The sequence below is a fragment of the Rhinopithecus bieti genome, unplaced genomic scaffold, assembly GCF_001698545.2.
Source record: "Rhinopithecus bieti isolate Rb0 unplaced genomic scaffold, ASM169854v2 scaffold_2432, whole genome shotgun sequence".
NCBI classification, from domain to species: Eukaryota; Metazoa; Chordata; class Mammalia; order Primates; family Cercopithecidae; genus Rhinopithecus; species Rhinopithecus bieti.
The window spans coordinates 3,746,249-3,766,970 of NW_016804136.1; the positions used below are offsets into that span (position 1 = coordinate 3,746,249).

Sequence of the window (20,722 nt, forward strand, 5' to 3'; positions counted from 1 at the left end):
TACGCCTGGTATCCCCTACACTTGGCCCCACGGGCCTTTCCCTTTGCCAGTTGTGCTTAGTATGACTTTGCTATAATCAATCAGAGCCATGACTCCAACTACATGCTGAGTCCTGTGAGCCCTCTTAATGAATTACGAAGACTAAGAGTGGTGATCTTGGGGGACCCCAGATACACATCCCCCATCCTGGACTTCCAGGCAAGTCCAAGACACCGAAGCCACTGCTATGAACTGGGCCCAGGATTCTGGTCATTAAGGGAAGTTACTGACTCTTCTGCTGAATTCCATTCTTCTCTCCTAACCTCCACACCCCCACTCTAAGGAGCTTTATGAGTTGAGGAGTCAGATTTTTGGGGGTGGATCTCTCAGGTAGTTCTACTGGACAGTGCTAATAAAGATATGACAGCAGGATCACCTGTCCCATTTTGAGCCTCTTTAATTTTAAAGGGTAAGATCAGATGCTTTGCTTGCTGAGACTCAGCTGTCCTGCTCACCTGATGCAAGCAAACACAGGCATCACAGCACCAAGACTGGAGAGTACTCAAAACCACGGCAACAGCTTACAGAACCACTCTGGATCAGGCAGGAAGGGACCTTAGACCACTTTCCCAAAAGGGGAAACTGAGGCCCAGCTGGCTTATGTAAATGCATTTACCACCCATGCAATACACATGTCTATCACCACTCTTTTCTCACATTTCCATATCTCTCCTACACCAGATCATGAGGCTCCTACATAATGCAGCATGAAGGTGCTCCGTGTTGAATAGACCTGATTCACCCGGCATTACACAGCTCGTTAGGAATAGGAGAGGAGTTTTATTCCAGGTCTCCTGCCTTCCAGGGCAATGCTCCTTGCTGGGAAAGCCCCAGTACATGGTACAGACAAAACTCCTTACTGTCCAATCGGTGCATGCTTGGGAGCATCCAGATTGGAAAGAATGTGCATGAGGCAGGCCCTTGAGAACACCAAGCAGCTGGGAGTCCTGGACTGGGCTTTTTCTGTGTCCCTTGATTTCTGAATCTCTGAAGGCAGAGGAAGCTTCTGTCCTAGCCAGCATCAATCAGCTGACCAGGGGGAACCAGCTCCAAGACTTACCCCCTTACTCTGAGTAGAGACTGGAAATAAAACAGCAGCATGTAAGAGAAATGCTTTACCTTTATAAAAAAATGTGATAATACAGCAAGATATTATTGGGGTTTTCTTTTTTTCTGTCAAATAAGAAAAAAAAAATACCTGGAATAAAAATTAGAAACATAATCTAAGAAAAATTAGAAACAAGCATTTCAAGGAAACAATTTGGAAAGACAAGGAAGAGAAAACAATGAGCAGCATGAGCAGCGAAAGCAGCAACATGGGGGGAAAGCTGGCTCTGCTGTGAGGACAGAACAATCAAAGACCAACGTGCACCTGGCCTTCCATACCAGGCTGAGCTGAGGGGTGGGGTAAGGGTGGGCAGTAACCATCAGAGAGGCATAAAGGCTTCCCAGGTGGGACCACGCTGATGGCCGCTGGCTCACTGTGCGGAGAGGGTAGGCAATGGCCTTCTGCAAACAGGCCCAGATCCACCCTCTTATAAGGCCTGCCAGCCATGTGGCAGTGACGGATTTGGCTTAGCTGGCTTCTTCCTCTGTCCACTTGCTCCAGCCTGAAGCTCTGCAGGTCACTGTCCCACAGTGATGAGCTCAGCAAGCAGAAACTCATCAGAACGTCAACCTCAGCTAGGGTAGCAAACTTGCCAGGGAGAACCAAAAAAACTAGATGTACAGGGTTGTGTACAAAACACTTTTTGGAATGTCTGCACCATAGCCAAGGCAGAGTTAGGACCACTTTGGAGAGGCAGCTGGAAATGCTCCCAGCAACATTCCCTAGCCTTTCCCTCTAGGGAAGGGACATCCGAAGAACACTGGGTGAATTCTTGACTACATTCTGAGGTAGTCTAACTGTGACTTGGCACAGGTAGCTAAGAATGATCACAAAAAACAGAGGGAGGGAAGGCAGAAAAGTTGCCACAGAGAGAAAAGGCTAACATCTCTAACAGAAGAAACTACACTACAAGTGGGCCCAGAGATGACCAGAATGTGTCCTGGGGTCGGGATGGCCAGTGACAGAGCCCACCCCTGGGCACATACAGCTCTCAGAGCACACTTGATGCTGCAGCAGTGTGGCAGGAGATGAGGGAATCCATAGTGAGATTTCCTGGCCCAAAGCAGCAGCAATTGAGGTTAGGAAAGTCTGTCTTAACACCTAGTCCTCTGCTACCAACTCATGTCATGATGGGGATGAGCCAGACACCCCAGCGACCATGCAGTGAGGAGTCCCAACATTCCCTTCAACTACAACTCCTCTACCTGAACTTGCTTGTGAGGGGAACTAATACTGCTAGACTCTACTTGGAAACACTTCAGAGGTGAGGGAGCAACCAGATCCTAAGCCACTGAAAGAGAAGTAATGAGAACAAAAAGCAGTGGTGTTATTAGACTCCCCTACTTTTTAAAATGCTAAGTCACATTTTTTTTGTCCTCTGCCACAGCACTCAGAATTCTAAGTCAGAATGGAATGTTCCGAAGGATGAGGAGGCAGCAGCTGTATGGACATTAGTATTTTCTCTGCTTTCCACATTTCCGAGAACGCCTTCTAGGACGAAGCTCACCAAAGTCTTCAACTTCATTTTCATAATCATCTTCCTGAACAACACCTGTGAAAGAAAGGAAAGGAGAGGACACAGGAGGAGGGGGGGAAGAGGGGGACGGGGTCAAGGGGACAGGGATAGGGAGGGGGAGGGAGGGGAGAGAAGGCGAGAGGAGAAGGGAGGGGAGGGGAGGGGAGGGCAGAATGGTGATTTTTTTTCCCCAATCCACAGTAAAATATAGCATCCTAGTAAAACCTAGTGTCTCTGTAATCATTGGTTTAAATTAATGAAATAAAGCTTTCTGCCAGGGTGCCAGAGAAAGAGAGATTTCCTTTGAGTACTGATGTTGCTTCCCAAAAAGAGTCAAAGTAAACACCCTTCTCCAGAATTAAGTTCCTTTATGGGCTGGTTCCTCTGGCCCTATTTTAGAGGCCTTTTAAATAACAAAAAAAATCAAGCAAAACATAAATTCAACCATACACTTGAGTTGGTATATCAATTCTCTTCCTCTTGAAATACATATCACAAAAACCAAGACCCCAGAAGGGACTAAATGCTAAAGATTTTTTATTGGCACAGACATTTGTGCCAAGTCCCTTCAAGTTTTCCCCACCTCTGGGGTCTGGATTTTCCAGGGGCATCTGCGGTTGATGAAATACTCAGAGCAAGAAGGAATGTGGTCCTGTGGCTGGAATGGGCAAAAGGAAAGACATTCTGGATCACATATAACTTGGCAAGATTATTCTGACTGCCAGGAGAGAAAGCGCTTCATTCTACACAAACTTAACCCTCTGTAGGAAGAAGCACTTAAGTTTCCCCAGTGATTTTGTTTGTTTTATTCAGAAGTATATTCCCAGGCCCAGAACAACACTAATATATACTAGAAACTCAGTAACTATCCACTGACTTAAATGACTGATTGACACAGGAAAACAGTTCTCAAGGGATAGCTTCACAATGCTTTGGCCATCCTTGGTAGTCACTGTATTGAGTATGTGCAGTGACTGAGCACTATCAGTACAGCTCATGAGCAGCAAGAGGTGTATGGCAAGTAACACATGCCCAGAATAATGGCCCTCATAGTCAGATAGGAAAAGGCAGATATTATGTTGCTAGTAATTTGCATCACTGGAGGTGATGCTCCTAGACAGTGAGAGTCCACTTTTGACATCGCTGGGCTGCCCCACTTCAGATTTCCCCCAGGAGCCAGCAGTAATAAGAACCACAGAACCCAAAGTGTTACCTGTCCCCAGAATCAAGACTCCTTACCTTCCTTCTTTAAGCGGGCCTCTGTTTTCATCAACCAGTCTCGTGCATCCCTGACTGACAGGATCAGAATGTTGACCAGCCGAGTCATCGCCTCCTCCGCTACAGAAACCACAGACAGGGCGCTGAGTAAAGATGCCATTGCAGGGACTAGAATACCAATTACTAGACCCAGAGCCTCCACGTCCCAAGAGCTGGTCTCTATATTTTCCCTGAAAAGAGCCCTCCTTATGGGGTAAGGGACCCAAAGCTGCCTTCTGTAGCTGCAAGTATAAGCTATACAACTAAAGGCTAGCCTGACGCCATTACTGTGTGTCTATAGAGACTGCCACAATTGCAAACCTTTCTAAGACACTTGTGTTCAAAATGTCATTAAACCTTAAACTGAAGAGTATCTGAATTATGGAGTGTTTTAACATATGCAGTTTCACTAAGTTTATACATAACTTCTACTCAGTGTTGAAAGGAAGTAGCTAATAAGAAAGTGAGAGAACTGTAATCCCAGCACCTTGGGAGGCCAAGGCAGGGAGATTACCTGGGATCAGGAGTTAGAGACCAGCCTGGCCAACATGGTGAAACCCTGTCTTTACTAAAAATACAAAAATTAGCTGTGCATGGTGATGGGCACCTGTAATCCCAGCTACTTGGGAGGCTGAGGCAGAAGAATCATTTGAACGCAGGAAGCAGAGGTTGCAGTGAGCTGAGATCATGCCACTGCACTCCAGCCTGGGCAATGCAGTGAGACTCTGTCTCCTTAAAAAAAAAAAAAAAAAAAAAAGCCAGGGGAAATCTGATTCTAAAATGACATAAGAATTCTATTAAAGGCTCACACTGGGTAGGACTTAAGGACCCTCCTAAAAGGAAGAGACCAACTAGACCAGCTACACACTTCCAGATCTTAATCAGGGGATGAATGGGTCAAGAGAACCTTAAAGAGTTTTCTCAACACTTTAAACATTCTCCCTGTATCTTCTCCATAGAAGATTATTCTGGCAAGAGCCATTCTGACTGCCAGGAGAGAAAGCACTTCATTCTACACAAGCTTTTAACCCTCTGTAGGAAGAGGCATGCAAATTGCTGGAGTACCTGGGGAAATCCTCCCAAGTCAAGGATAATGACAAACTTTTAACTGGGGAAGGGGTAATCCAAACAATGAGGTTTGCTGTAACTTGAGAACATATATTCCTCATGTGTATTTCTTCTAAGGCCAAGATTCCACCATCCTCAAATCAGAAGCCACTACAAGGAACTTAACCCTGAGAAATGTTCTCAGAGCCCAGGTCTCACCCCACCTGGGCCCTGTCTCTGCAGACCCTTACCACCAGCCCAGGCCTTCCTCCTGTAGAGGTCCTCCACCATATCCGAAACCCTCTTGATGTGCTCCTGGACCTTTTGCAGCATGTGACTGTGCTCCTTGGAGCCCACGTGACTGTGGATCCATACACTTTGCTCAATGTCCTGCACCACCAGCTTGCCTTCATCAATGGCCGGGTCCACCTTCTCGTGGAAAAATTCTGAGTATTTCTGGTAGGCCACTTGCTGCCTCTGGTGGTGTTCTAGATGGATGTGCTGCTCGTAAGACTCACTGTTCCTCTCCTGACACTCCTCCCTTTCCAACTCAGCCCTGGAAAGGACAGCCACCTCAGAAGCTGCCCCCTCAAATGCTTTGCTGGGGCTGAAATAGTTCTCTGGGCCACGGGTAAACTTCACTCCACACAGGTCACACTGGGTCCTGTCTACATCCGCCTTTTTGAAGTTCCCAGCCCTGGGCTCCCTGGCCTCCTCCCTGACACGCTCCATCTGGGTGCCCACTCTTCTCCTCCAACTGATGCACAGAGACACCACCAGGCATGCCCTTCTCAACTTCCGCTGTATGGAGGCCTTCCGTTGCTTTTGGGAAAGGATGGTGGCCAGCACATGGTCTCGGTCTTCTAAAGCCAGTTCATCCATCTCATCCTGGCCAAATTCACACTCGGGTTCAGCAAAGTAGTCCACAGGGTCCAAACAGAGCAGGCGGTTTAGTCTGACCTCCTCATAATAGAGGCCACGGACTATGGACCCTTTGGTGTGTACAGGGTCCCACCGCCAGTCACAGTCCATTAGGTACTCTTCATCCCGCTCAAAGAGCAGGTCCTGCAGCGCCTCAGCCACAGACTTCACATTGACTGCCACCAACACCCGCTTCACCACCTTCAGGAGCCTCTCGGGAACCTGGCCAGGGCAGTCCATGCTCATGAGCTGCAGTCTTGACTCGATCTCCCGGAAGTGGCGGTACAGGAGAGGCTTGCAGTACGGCTGCAGGACCTCCTCAGCATTCACCAGCATCACCAAGCACAGCACCAGCGTCCGCTCAGCCTCACCCGAGACCACATAGTCTATTTCACTGAAGGCATCAAGCAGGACATTGAAGTTCACATTCTCATAGCCACATAGCACCTTGGCGAGGTAGGAGAGATGGAACCGGAAATCCTGAATGGCTCTTGTCACATCCTTGGGTTTGTATTCCTGAATGATGGAGAATACATCCCCAAGCTCCTTGTCTTTCTTGCTAAACAGGAACTCCCAGTAGTGCAAGAGTGCAATGTAGCTCTTGGGGAGGCACAGAATGACATTCTTCCAGAGGCGGGCCAGCACCACCCCACAGTGGATGAACTGGAACTCCAGGAGGGCCACTGTGTTTCCAATGCTGGGGATGAGTGGTTCTTTGCACCTCTTGATGAGGACATTCATGAAACGGAAAAAGAGCCTCTTGTAGTCTTCTGGGTTCCTGTACACGTAGAATTGATCAATGCAATTCTCCAGCAGCCGGATGAAGCACAGGTGGGTCTTGTCCATATTCTCATCATCCCTGTTGGGTGCCAGCATGCCAAATTTCCCTTCTATTCCTTTTATCCTGCTGCCTCTCCCCCTGCCCCTTTCATCCTTTTCAGACTCTAGAGCTTTGAGTTCCCTGTTGTAGTTGTCCTCCTCCTGGTGGAGCAGCTTTTCAAACTCCTCCGGGTAGTTGGAAGAGAGAAGGAAAGCTTGCATGGCACTCAGCCACAGGTCTGTGGATTCCCGGCGGTTGCGTGCGCTGTCGTTTTCAAACAGAAAGTGGATATACTCTTTTAAAGCAAATCTGTAGAACCGGAAAGATTTGTAATTTGGTTTGAGGATTTCTTTGCATGCCATGGGGTTTTCTGACAAAACTCTCTGATGGAAATGCTTAGGGAAAAGGACATCCAGAATGGACTTGCAAAGGCCATACATATCTGTAGACAAAATATAATCAATTTCTTTAAGCTCTTCTGCTAAGATTTTGGGGAATACTTTTTTGGCTTCCAAAAGCAACCCGTTGATTGCCACCAAGTTCATTTTCGACTGAACTAAACACTTGGCTTCACAACGCCGCAGAGGCCTGTGAAAATGTTCACAGTTTTCATCCTCGCATTTTAAGCCTACAATAAACCTCATGCAGACTCCTCGGTAGGTCTTCCCAAGTAGGCTCCGTGTGATCTGACACAGCCTGCCCAAAAGGTGCTTGTTTAGGGCTAATTTCACTTGATCAGTCATTATCAAAAAATGGTCTTTTGTTTTCTTCTCTCTCAAGTTCAAATCCAGGTCAAAAATTATTCTTAATATGGGCCCAGGGTCATTCTGAGCTATCTGGCAATACTTGGTATCCACCTGGGAAATCCCAAAAAACTCAAAGCAAGATTTCACCATTTCCTTCTCAGCATTGTTGGTCACTCTTTTGAGAGCCCTGACCAGACTAAGGAGGATTTCCAAGCCCCCTGGAGCCAGGCCCAGAATCTTCTCAGGCTCGGCCTCACTCTGGCTGGCTGCTTCGTAGAGTGCTTCCACCACTCCAGCTGAGTGGTTGAGGGTGTCAAACTTGAAAAAGGCATCTCTGAGCTTCTGAAAGTCTCTCAGGATTACCCCTTGCAGAAAGTGGGCCTCAGCAATGCCAGACAATTGGCCAGTTTGATAGCAGAGATCAAGTGCTTCTCTCAGAATGTCCTTGGTGTGTTCTATGTCAGAATCCCTGGCCACATTGAGGCGGGCAGCCCCCAGCAGACATGAGGCCTGGAAGTCCTTGTCAGCAGTGAGCCTGGCAGCCTCCAGGAGGCAGCCATGTTGCTTCATCAGCAGGGCAGCCTCTTCTCTCCTACCTTCCCTGTTCAGCAAGTCTGCAGCCTCTGCTAAGCGTTTCCGAGACTTCAAGAACACCAGCTGGTCTTCTATGTCTAGCTTTGAGAGGACAGCCATCATTTCCTTCATCTTATTTGCACTCAGATACTTTGCTGCAGCTTCCAAGTAAAACTGACTGGCAGAATAGGAGAGCTTGGAAATGGGAAGGGTCTTATTCTTTAGCATTTCTTCATACCTGTAAAGACAAAGGATGCAAATGTCAACTTGGCATCACCCAATCAATAGAAAATTTCCTCCAAAATACAGCACAGAGCAACTTAAATAAAACTTCCACATGTAGATAAAACTCCCACATGTAAATAAAACCTAAACTTGTCAAGCATTCAAGTATTTTTACAAAGGCCTTATTTTACACTGTTACCAGTATAATAATAATGAATAAATTCCTTATGCTTCAATCAGGAATTGGTGTGCTTCGTTAATGAAATATAGTGGAGGTGTAACTCAAACAAGTGGGAGTGAAATCAGAAAGTCAATCTATAGGGCAAATGTTATGCATAGTCTAAATTATCCTTGAAAAACATCTCTTTGTTCTCATAAAAGCATCAAAATCATCTGAGTCTACAACTCTGTTCAGTTTGATAAAATGAGAAAGGATAAAATGGGGGCTGCCCATGCATCAGCAATTAAACCAGTCTTCCTCTTATTACCCAACTTGTGATTCTTCTCTTTTAGCAGGTGTGCATTAGTTGGGTTCCTGTGAAATTAATGAAGCTCTGAAGGACTCCCCTTTATTCTGCTGAGGGGAGTCAGAATATGTCATTATATACACACTCATAACATACTCCCATCCTCCTCAGCCCCCTTTGTGACACTGCATCAAAGCTTATAAAGAGACTGGAAAACACAGAGTCCTGCTCTCAAAGAGCTGCTGACCCAGCACCGAGGCCACTGCTTAAGTGGAAAGAGAGCAGTGTGGTCAAGCCATGTCAGAAGCAGCAGTATAGCACCACCCAGAGCAGGCTGCCCCCAGAGAGAAGTGGGAGGAAGGGAGGGAGAAAGGGAGAGAATAAAACCACCTACTTTTCTACTGCAATAGCAGCTTCTTCAAAAAGCTCCTCTTGGCAGTACATTTTGAGTGCTAGATCAAATTCCTGAATCTGCTCAAAGCATCTGAAAGCATCTTTGTAACACTGGCTTCGCTTATAGAAATAGGCAGCATCTCTTATCTAGGATGGAGTAAAATTTTACTTTTATTTAGAGTATTCATAATTAACTTTCTAATATTAAACCAATACCACAAATAATAAAGAGGATAGTCATATGTCTGCTTTTTGTTAGAATCCAGTTAAAAACCCTATAACATAGATAACATTAGGAAAACCAATTACTGGAATAAAGTTAAATCCCAACCTCACACCAAACACAAAGGTAAGCCCCAGGTAGATTAAAGATCTAAATGTGGAAACTATTGTGGGAAAATGTGTGAGAATATCTTTGTGACTTTGAGACCACACTCAAGTGGAAGGAGTCTTCATGTGACTTCCAAAAATAACATAATCAACAAAACCCAAAACACAAATTTCAGGAGAAAAACTGACAGATCAGACTAATCCATCAAAACCACTCAACAAAAGACATATGAAATAAGCTAAATTTAAAAAATATATAACACCTAGATCAGTACTGTCCAATAGAAGTTTTTGTGAAGATTAAAATGTATTGTTTCTTTGCTATCCAATCTAACCACTAGTCAGATCTGAATATTGAGTCTTTAAATGTGGGTAATGCAACCAAGGAACTGAACTTTTAATTTAATTTAATTTTCATTATTTTAAAGTTAAAGAGTCACACGTGGCTAATGGCTACTGTACTAGACTGGGCCTGTCTAGACAAAAAGAATTCTTGCAACCACAAGAAAAAGACTTTCCTCGAGACACAATAGAAAGCTAGGCAAAGGATATAAACTGGCAGTTTGCAGTGGGGTAAACTTGAAAGACTAACAAACAAATAAAAATGCTCAACTTTACTGACAATCAGAAGAATACAAATGAAAGCCACGGTGAAATACATCCACCAGGTTTGAAAAATGAGAAATCACAATCTGCTGACTGTGGCCAAGAATGTGGGGAATGCAGAACCCTCGTGCACAAAGTGGAACGGCTATCCCAGAAAGCAAAGGGACTGCACTTAGTGAAGTGAAACATACCCTAGGCCAGCAGGCCTGTTTCTGGCAACACATCTTGAAAAAGTATCTCACAGAACCCTAAGAAGACATACTGTGCCAACGTGCTGTATGTGGGAGCCAGGAGCCAGTGGTAACCTGGATATCCATCACTAGGGAAATGAATTCGTCAGTGCAGTGGATGCCCACTCAGGAATACATGACTGTCAGAAGCATGGCCAGATCTAACACTACATAGCCAGTGATGGAAAAGGTAAAGCACAGAGCAAGATGTCTTCTAGATAAGCCTAAAGTTTATATGTATAGAAGACACCACTATTCATTCTTCAACAATGCATGCATTTGAGCACATACATAAAATATATTAGAATAACTACTAATGAGAAAAGAATGGCAATGGAGACTGGCTGTGAAGAAGAGGATGAACGAAATAAAATTCAATGATTGGACCCCATACCCACCAATGGTGGGCTTGCCATGAACAGAAGAATCTACTAGACTCTTCTTCCTATCACAGTTCCCATCCAGCTCACCAGCTAATCCTGCCTGCTTGGTTTCCCTAACATTTCCCAGATGTGCCATCATCCCACCACCTCCACTACCACCATGGCAGTCCAGGCCCTATTATTTCAGCCTAAGCTGACGCTAGACTCTAACTGGCCTTTCTGCTTCAGTTCTTGCTGCCCTATAGACCTCTTCACAAAGCATCCAGATAATTAGCTTCATGTCACTCTTCCCAGCAAAGTCTTCCACTGGCTTCCCATCATGCTTGAACAAAGCCCAGTCCTTGCCACAGTCACCAAGGCCCTACTGATCTGGCCTTGCCACTTTCTCTTACTCATTTACGATTGCTTGTGGTCATCTCACCCAAATTGACTGGCAAGATTCAAATCAACCAACTTGGCAGCAGCCTTCTTCTGGATCCTCAGGCCACATCACCTCCCTTTTCCCAGTCCCCAAACGCATTCTACCCATGGTAGGAAATGTTTATCCAGGTGCCAAGAGAGTGAAAGCTTTCCTTTCAGGGATTCCTGTGCCTTGTCTGCTTCTTGCCTCTAGAGAGTAGTGTTGTATCCCTGTTCCATTCCCATCTCCCACAACCTAAGAAGTTACATCCCATAATAAATATGGAACAGGGTAGGCAGCACCTGGAGGGCTTTGTCCTCTTCTTCGCACTGACTTGGGGTCAAACTTCAAACTTCCCAGTAGGTACCACTCCTACCCCTCTCAACGCCCAGGGTGCTCTGAGGATCCCAGGAGTCACCATATTTCACATACAGACAAGGAAACCCCCTTTCCTACTGAAGGATAGTAACACCCCATAGGGGAAAATGCAACAGCCCACAGCTCCTTAAGCGCAGTTTCTCCAACTACCTGTGGGAAGGGACCAAATCATTTTAAATTTCCAATCCATCACAGTTGATACGTTAAAAAATGAATTGATGGGAAAATTATCACCACTTGGATGTCAAAGCAATGCCAAATGGCAATTTAAAAAATTCTAACTGCTTACTTTTGTCTTCTTTGTTAATCTTGCTGCAGACAAATAATAGTTTGTGGCCTGCTGACCACTCTGTTAGTAGCTGTGTTCCAGACGAACAGCTCTGTCCAACAGAGCTTTCTGCAATGACGAAAATGTTCTGTTAACAATGAGCACTTGCAATGTGGCTAGTAAGATTGAGGATGTGAATTTTTAATATTATTGTATTTTAATTAATTTAAATTGTAAATGAAATAGCCACATGTGACTGCTGAATTAGTGCAGATCTAGAGTGATTACTAGGAACACAGCTGAGGAACCTCCATCTAAATGCCAGGCCACTCAGCCAAGGTAACTGAAGACTAGGAACACAGAGAAAGAAAAGAAGTATATTCTAAAACCCTTCTGTCCTTTGGCTTGAGCATTTGGTTTCCCTGTGGTTAATATTAGGCCTTGAATATTAACACAGACATTAACACACAGACACACACACACGCACATGCATACTGTCTTCAGAGCCTCCTAAAAGTTTGCAGTAGTAGTGAAAGTAGGGTTCCCTTACAGTTGCAGGGCCAGCATCTCCCTCCTTGGAAGACTGCAGCCTCTTCCTGCTAGAGTAAAGGTCGAGCCTACCCCTCAATCTGCTCAAGTGAACCCCAGTTCTCCCTGGAGCAGCAGCGGATTAGGAGCCATACCTTTCCCAGCCTCTCACACAGCTGGGCGGAGAGCTGGAACTCCTTGGCATAGCTCAGACACTTAAGGGACAGCGTTGGCTCTTTGCACTCCAAATAGGTCTTAGCCAATTCCAAATATTCCAACTGCTTTTCCCTAGTTGAAGGAAAACAAAATAATATTTCCACGGAATGTTGACCCAACACCAATATTTAACTGCTGCTCTCATCGGAGCAAACCAGAAGTGATCCCAAGACTCTTACTTGGGGCTGACTTTCTTGGATTTCATGCTCAGGGCAGTGTCATGGGCTAGGGCCAACTTCTCCTTCTCAAATGCACCTCCTTTCTGGTAACACTTGGCTGCAACCTGGAATAGGCAAAAAGTTTTATTCCCAGCAAGGTAATGGAGGTAACAGACAGAACAAGAGTTAAAGTATGCATTATAAATTTGTACTGATAAAACACGAAGTCTTGCTCCAGCCCAATCTGAGATGGAGGAGCAGGAAGATACAGATATTCTAAAGAAAGTAGTCTTGGAAGATAAAACCCAACAGTATTCATACTGAAGGGTATCTTTTAGAAGCACCCATCGAAAAGGTACAGAATACATATTTTTTCAAGCTACCATAGTAACACCCTTATTTAATCTTCCAACAGTCACAGCAATAAGTATCAGCCTTCTCATTGTATATAGTTGCTACTTCAGGTCAGAGTCATGGAGCAACTGGCCCAAAGTTACCCAGTGGCTCTTCTGTGCTTTGACCCAGTTGGTGAGTACACCAGCTACTTTGCAGTGTTGGCAGAACAGCTGGAGTACACATACTGGAGGCAGAAATGGGAATAGAGATGGTATCACAACACATCCAGATCCCTGGGGCATGCAGATCTGTTACCAAATCCTCTGACTATAAGATAGGCAAACAAATGTCACAGAGGAGTAAGGCTTCACCCTGATCATTACCAGCAGAAAGCTGCTTTTCTAAAACAGGGGTGCTGATGCTATGTCTTAAAGCACACAATACATGGGCAGGAAATTCACGTTCTGCCCAGCACATACACATTAGGTCTCAGTGTGGGCAAGGGAGGGACTAAGTGGCACATGCTGATAAGGTGGACAGGATGACCACTCTCCCCTTCAGGCTCTCTGTGTGGATCTCCTTTCATTCCTGTGACCTGTGCCATTTCCTTCCCATTGCAGGGCCTTTGCACACACTGTTCCTTCTAACTGAAATGCTCTTCTGTCCTTTCTCTGTCTTGTTAACTTCATTCATTCTACAGGTTTCAGTTCAAGGCTCTGTTCTTCAAAGAAGGCTTCTCAGGCCTCCATTTCCAGGAAGTTGGTTCTGGGAGCAGCTGGTCTCTCATCTGTGACACCTGCAACAGCTGGAACTGTGCGTTGGTCTACGTACCTGTTTTGCTCACCATCAGATTACTGGGATCTAAACATAATTCTTGGCCCATAGCTGCTGAAGACTAGGAACATAGAGAAAGAAAAGGGGTATTCTAAAAACCCTTTTTGTTGAATGAATGAATCTTCTGTGGTGGTTCTGAAACATTTATTGACATGCAGCCAAAAACTCAATAAACCACCTGAGTCCTGAAGTCCTTTAGCAGGATCAAAATAAAGTCAGGGGAAGAGAAGGCTTTTATAACATTCTCATCTGTGCTGGCTCCCCTAAAAAGATTTTAGATTCAAATATTCAAAAGGCATTTTTAATGCGATAATTGGATATCCATGGGTAACACATATGGGTAACACCAACAGTGTTCTGAAGGGAATAAAGGGTAAGATGTTACATAGTTTTCCAATTTCAGACCCATACCTGCTGCCCATATTATCCCTCCCTTCCCTCCCTAACACCCACCCCCTGCCTCACCAAAAAAAAAAAAAAAAAAAATCTTGGTTTCATAACAAGACCCAAATGTTCAATATTTCTTTCCAATTCTAACAAGGATAGGCAGTGAATAAAATTGTGAGGCTTGGTCAAATCTGCAGCTAAATACTACATACTTAGGAAAATACTTTCCAGACATACCCAAACCTACAATAGCATAAATTGTTTTTTTCACCCCATATAATACATTGCCAGGGTGGCCACAGTCCTTTACTCCTCTCTATATCTGTCCATACCCCCTTACAGTGTAGCTTTCCAGCTTCTCCCATCAAGAGTGCTGCCTAGTTACCCTCCCATCTAATCTAGCCTGAGACTTGCTTTGGCAGCAGAATTCAGCAGACGCGGCACTGGGCCAGTTCCAAGGCCAGGCCTCAAGGGGCCTTGTGTGCTTCTATTCACTTTCTTTGAATCCTGCTCAGGCATCATGTGAACAAACCCAGGCTAGCCTGCTGGAGGAGGAAAGAAATATGATCCAGGAACCCCAGTCACCCCTGTCCCCCAAGCCAAGAGCCAGCCAACCCCCAGAAGCAGACCTGCCCAGCTGACTGCAGACACATGAGGTGCTCAGCTCAGACCAGAACCACTCAGCTGAACTCAGCACTGCCAATCCATAGAACTGTGAGCCACATAAATGACTTGTGTTAAGCCACTATGTTTCAGGATTGTCATGCAGCAAGAAGTAACTGATAAATCTCAGATGTAAGTTACATGCTACAGACTTAAAGCAATTTCCCTGAAACAATAGACAAAACTCTTCGAAGAACTGGAGCTGAAAAAACATTGAATTCCTTCTTCTCCAGGCATGTCAGATCACAGATACCTCACACTGTGGCTTCCGTTAAGTCCTGAACTTGTGATTTCATTGTCCTCATCAATTCCCAGTACCTTTACTCAGGCCCAACTCCATGAAATTCCAATCAGAAGCAGGACAAGCCCTCCATTGAAAACACTGTTTCAAAACATTTGTTCCAAAGTGGCAAGAGAAACTGCAGATAGTTTTCCTGTAACATTTGAGGAGGTGGAGCCTCCTAACATGAACACTGAGGTGTAGAAAGAAAGGTGGTGATCTTTCCAAACCCCAGATCCAGTTGTTGTTTCAGAAAACATCATCTAGAGCTGCATGCATGGGGCACTCCAGGTGCTTGGGGTAGAGAAATCTTAGGGAAATGTGCATTTGGTATGGTCATGCCTGTGGTGTCAGACACTGCTGGTTAGTTACCCACAGCAGTTCCTCCTCTCTTTCTTGCCTTTTGGTGGAACTTATCTCCTGCAAAAGGTTAAAATTGCCAGATGGGATTGCTCTCCCAGACTCTCTTGCAGCTAGAAAGGTGTATGTGACCTAGTACTGACCAATGAGATATAGGAGGAAGACCACTGAGGACTTCATGATAAAAAAAAAGAGAGAGAGAGATCAACAAGAAGAAAGTGCCTGCACTTCATTCCTGCTTGGAATGCTGCAGAGGGAACGGAGCACTTGGAACTGCCACAGCAGCCATTAGGCAATCAATGAAAGGGAACATCTCAGATAAGCTGCAGATGACACAAGGAAGAGATGGAATGAGACTGGGCCCATGGTGACTTTGTTGAACTGCAGAACCAATCCTAAGACCTGACTTCTTGTTATTAGATCAAAGCAAAAAAAAAAAAAAAAAAAAAAAAAAAAGCACTCTTTTAGTAGGGCGTTGAAAACTTGCAGGTGAAGTCATCACCACTATTTCAAGGGAGACACACACCCCAGCCATGCCCCACCCGAGACCCTGTGATGTGCAGGAATGCTGACTTTGGGAAAAGGAATGCGGCTGTTTAACCTAGTTTCAAAATTTCAAGAGGTCTGCTGCAGAGATAACACTTCCTGGAAGAAGACTGCTCAGGACCACTAAGATGGCTTGTAGCTGGAAGTTGGCCAGTGCAGTGTAATAATAAAGCTTAACCTATATTCACCAGACTCAGATTGGCAATGAAACCTGTTTGGTCAATTTGAAAAAAATCAAATGAGAGATCAATCTTTTACTGCTTTAAGATGCAGTATGATGACAGCAAAGCTTTTAGGCATAGAGTACTGGAGGGAAAGAAAATATATAGAAGGATTCCTTGGTGGGGCAAAGGCCACAGCCCTCCATGATCCATCAGCACATGCTGGCACTTGGCCAAAATGAAGAGTTGTCATGCCTGCACTGACCAGAAAAGGAGCAGGACAGGAAGCTCTCTTCATCTTGAGGTGACCTGATGTTTCAGAACACATGGCACAAGCACCATTACCCTCATCCTTTCCTAGTGACAAACACCACGTTGGGAAACCTGCCTGTGAGGTCTGACGAGGGCACCAATGACAAGGATCCCTCATCCCCTGGCTCCTAGTCCAACCCCTTACCTTCCAGCACTGGTGCTTGGCGTAGTAATCTCCCTGTGCAATCCACTCTGCAGGAGTTGAGGTCTTAACGAACATGCTATCATCAAAGTCTGAAATGAGAAAGAAAAGTGTGTTTGCTTCTCTGGGCTTTCTTGCACTTAAAACTGTTGTTACGAGCTGAATTGTGTCTCCCCGCCAGCCACCAAATTCACTTGTTAAAGTCCTAACTCCCAGTACCTCAGAATGTGGCTGCATTTGGAATGAGATAGGGCCTTTAAAGAGGTGACTAGGTTGAAATGAGGCCATTAGGATGGCCCCTCATCCAATCTCACTGGTGTCCTTAGAGGAAATTAGAACCTGGGGAGACACCAGGGGCAAGAGCGTGAGGACACAGAGTGGCTGGGCTGCAAACCAAGGAGAGAGGCCTCAGAAGAAACCAACCCTGCCAACACCTTGATCTTAAACTTCTAGCCTTCAGAACTGTGAGAAAATACAACTCTGTTGTTTAGGCCATCTAGTCTGTAGTATTCTGTTATGGCAGTCAGAGCAGACTAACCTGTTGTCTTTCTAGTATTCATGTAAGATATATTTTAACTTATCAAACCACATTTCTGAGGGTAATGAAAGGAGGAGGTAGAGGGGAGAAAGGATGTGGTTTGGTTTTTAAATTTTGGTCTACTTTCCTTTTCTATGGCTACAAATCAGAAGACAGAAATTAAAAATTCCTCCTTGAAAACCCAAAGTCAAGTGCTTTTAGCAAGCTCCCAGGCCAGGGCTTCAGCAAGAAAAAAAAGTGACAAAATTTTACACTATTTCCAAATGTGCAAACTTTGCCCTCATCACAATAAGCAATCTGACACATTCCTATTAGTGGACAGGGACACCTGCTGTCCATCCCTTCTGTTATCCTCACCAGCCTGCTGGTGACTATTTCAGCACCGCACCGCACCCCACCCCCACCCTGCCACCTGCTATCCCCCAGAGTATCACTGACAATGGGTGACAATCCCTGCAGGTTCTGAGCCACAGCTTCATGAAGCACACAAAATACAGTGAATTCCAGGGCAATACTGGCAGACAAATCAGAGCTAAAGGAATCAGAGACACCTAGGCCAATGGATATCAACTGAGGGAGTGAGGCAGATAGGCCAGGTTTGTTTGGAAGGCGCAAAAACACACGTTAAGCATCACAGCCTGATCCCTCCCTGCTCGCCCTCCGCTGGAGCTGTGTAGCAGTACAGTGATGACTTCCCAGCATCTTATTCTGACTCCCTATGTGTTGCTATGAGTGCCCCTGTGACATTCAATTCCCACGGCAAAACCCCATCCCATATTATCTCAGAATGAGGCCAGTGAACTCTGCAGATGCCATGTAAAAGAAACACAAATCGCATAATCGTTATACTCAATCCAAACACAATGGGAACAGATGTTTTAGAAGAATTACTATGTACAACTTAAAATTTGTAATTAAGACTGCACTTTTTCTTGCATTCTTAATGCTCCCAAAACATAAAATAAATTGCAATGTTTTCATTTTGAATTTTTTAAATATAAAAAGTCAACTATCTTATGATTTTTTTTTTTTTTTTTCAAATGGAGTCTTGCTCTATCGCCCAGGCTGGAGTGCAGTGGCACATTCTTGGGTTACTGCAACCTCTGCCTCCCAGGTTCAAGCAATTCTCCTGCCTCATTCTCCTGAGTAGCTGGGACTACAGGTACACACTACCACACTGGGCTAATTTTTGTATTTTTAGTAGAGACGGGGTTTCACCACATTGATCAAGCTGGTCTCGAACTCCTGACCTCAGGTGATCCGCCCACCTCGGCCCCTCAAAGTGCTGGGATTACAGGCGTGAGCCACCACGCCCGGCCATATGATCTCTTACAGTGGATGCCAGAACATACTTGGGGAATAAAGGGGAATGAGCTGCAGGAAAGATCGGGAAGGCCTACACTAGGCCAATCCACTCATTTTCCTTTGGGAGAGAAAATGGGACCTGAACAAGGTCCTGTCATTACACAGGTGAAGAGTTTTTGTGAGAAGCTATATTTTGTTTTTTAACTCCTAGCCTTTGACTTTTCCCATCACAATAGTCAAGTCTTAGGATAAGAAATCTAATCCTAGTCCCCAACCGAGCCATCAGTAATAACCAGAAATAGCCTCCAAACTGACTGAGGAATGCTCAGGACAAACCTCTCTCCAGCAGCCAAACCCTGCTCCTTGCCCTACCCTTATAGAAATGAACAATGGCTTTGAGGAGATGACTTGACAACTAATCCTCAAGAAAGACAACAATTTTCTCCTTCATGAAGGACTGATTATTTCTCTTCTCAGTTATCCCATCAGGAGAACTTCACTTTGTTAGGTAGTCTTTGCAAATTATGGGGAAAAAAAATACACAATTATAAAAAAAAAACCCTGCAAATAGCACAGAGATAAGAAGGTGAAAAGTAAAAGGTGTCCATGTCTACTCGACAACCCCATACCCACCAACCCTAGCACCAGAGGTAATCACTATAAACAGTTTTGCATCAGAAATAATAGGTGTATACATGAATTTATATGCATGCTATCTCTCCAAACTCTTGCTATTTCCATAATCAGGAACGGAATACAGATAAGTTTTCTGATTAATTCCTTACTATCTGAACTATCGGTTCTTACTATTGGAAATAAGAGTTCTTACTGTCTGAACTCTTAATTTGCTTGTTTTGTGAAACTCAGAAACCAAACAGATTCAGACAACCTGTTAACTCAGTAGCTGAACTCTCACAAACCCAGTTCTTGTTAAACAAACTCAGGAACTGAATTGGATTTGATGGTTAAAGACACTTCAATAGGTATTTGTATATATACACATACATACATATGCATGCATAAACATTCTATTCTGATATATACTGATAAGCATAAATGGTTTTTATATTTGCATAATATAAAGTTACTTATAAATTATATCATTCTACCCATACTGTTTAAAATTTTTCTTTCACCAAATACATCTTGAACATCTTTCCTTATCAGTAAATGACAATCCACCTCCTTTTTCGTTTTAATGGTTGCATAGTAGTCCCCTGAAAGAAATGCATTTAGCCTTTCCCTCACTGGAGGACATTAAGATTGTTTTTAGTTTCTTGTAATTACAAACAGGGCTGTGATGAGCATACTCATGCAGGTATCTTTGAGATTTTGAACACAAATATCTCAGATATATCCCTGGAAGTGGAACTGTTGGGTCAAAGGCATGTACCTACATGACTCCCTGAAGGAGTTAACCTTCCCAATCCCACTACAGCTACACTTTCCCACACAGCTTGGCAAATGAGTCACAACTTTCATTTCTCAGAAGATTATGGAAAAATAAAGCACTTTCAAAAAACTACACCTTTAATTCCTGACCAGAAGAATGGTTGAGAGAAACATGATTCCTCCAACAGTGAGAGTATTTTAACAGGATCTTACCTTTATTTTCATCTGTCTTTACAACTTGGACAAAATCTCTTCTAATGAAATATTTGAATGCGGGAGCCCGTTTCTCTCGGTTTTCATCAAAGATCCAGAGGTTGACCCGAGCCCGTGTGATGGCGGTGTACAGCTGCTTCAGCTCTCCGTTGAGGAGCTAAAGATAACATTGAGGACAAAGACGATGAGCCACTTGCCTATAGCTACAATGTGACACACTTCAATGGGCTTACTCTGATTTTGGAAAAACAAAAAAACTAAATTTTAGAGAAGCATAGCACAGCTGAGAACAGGATAGCAGGAACTCACTGTGGCCACAACACAGGTAAGTGAGGTTCCAGTGAGGCTATGAGAAACTCCACCCCTTAACCCACCTAAGCAGGAAGTGAGCATGCCATCTGTATAGGATGACCTTTGAATCAGCCATAATTTTTTTTGTTTTGTTTTTCTTCCTGTTTTTGTTATAAGTATTTTGAGTTAATTCTGAAATATAGATTCACTGAAAGTTACAGTGGAAGATTCACTGGAAGGGTACAGACAGACCCCATGTCCACAGTTTATCTCAAAGGTTACATCTTACACGATTGCTGTGATTTACTTTTAAAAATTAGACCATCATACACTTCTATTGTAACTATCACTAG

General features: G+C 44.4%; 1 protein-coding gene across 2 annotated transcripts in view; it reads right to left on the reverse strand.

Annotated features, from left to right (window-relative positions):
- Positions 1-1,139: 1,139 nt before the first annotated feature.
- The window catches only part of TRANK1 (tetratricopeptide repeat and ankyrin repeat containing 1), a 122,041-nt gene continuing 102,458 nt past the window's right edge, over positions 1,140-20,722 (reverse strand). For both annotated transcript variants that reach the window (XM_017866557.1, XM_017866561.1), the window contains 8 exons: positions 20,079-20,235; positions 16,634-16,722; positions 12,631-12,734; positions 12,391-12,523; positions 9,114-9,259; positions 5,219-8,265; positions 3,903-4,001; positions 1,140-2,699 (listed from right to left, as the gene is read on the reverse strand). In XM_017866557.1, coding sequence (XP_017722046.1) covers positions 2,599-2,699; positions 3,903-4,001; positions 5,219-8,265; positions 9,114-9,259; positions 12,391-12,523; positions 12,631-12,734; positions 16,634-16,722; positions 20,079-20,235 — 3,876 coding nt within the window. In that variant the 3' untranslated portion in view covers positions 1,140-2,598. The remainder of the gene's footprint in view (positions 2,700-3,902; positions 4,002-5,218; positions 8,266-9,113; positions 9,260-12,390; positions 12,524-12,630; positions 12,735-16,633; positions 16,723-20,078; positions 20,236-20,722) is intronic.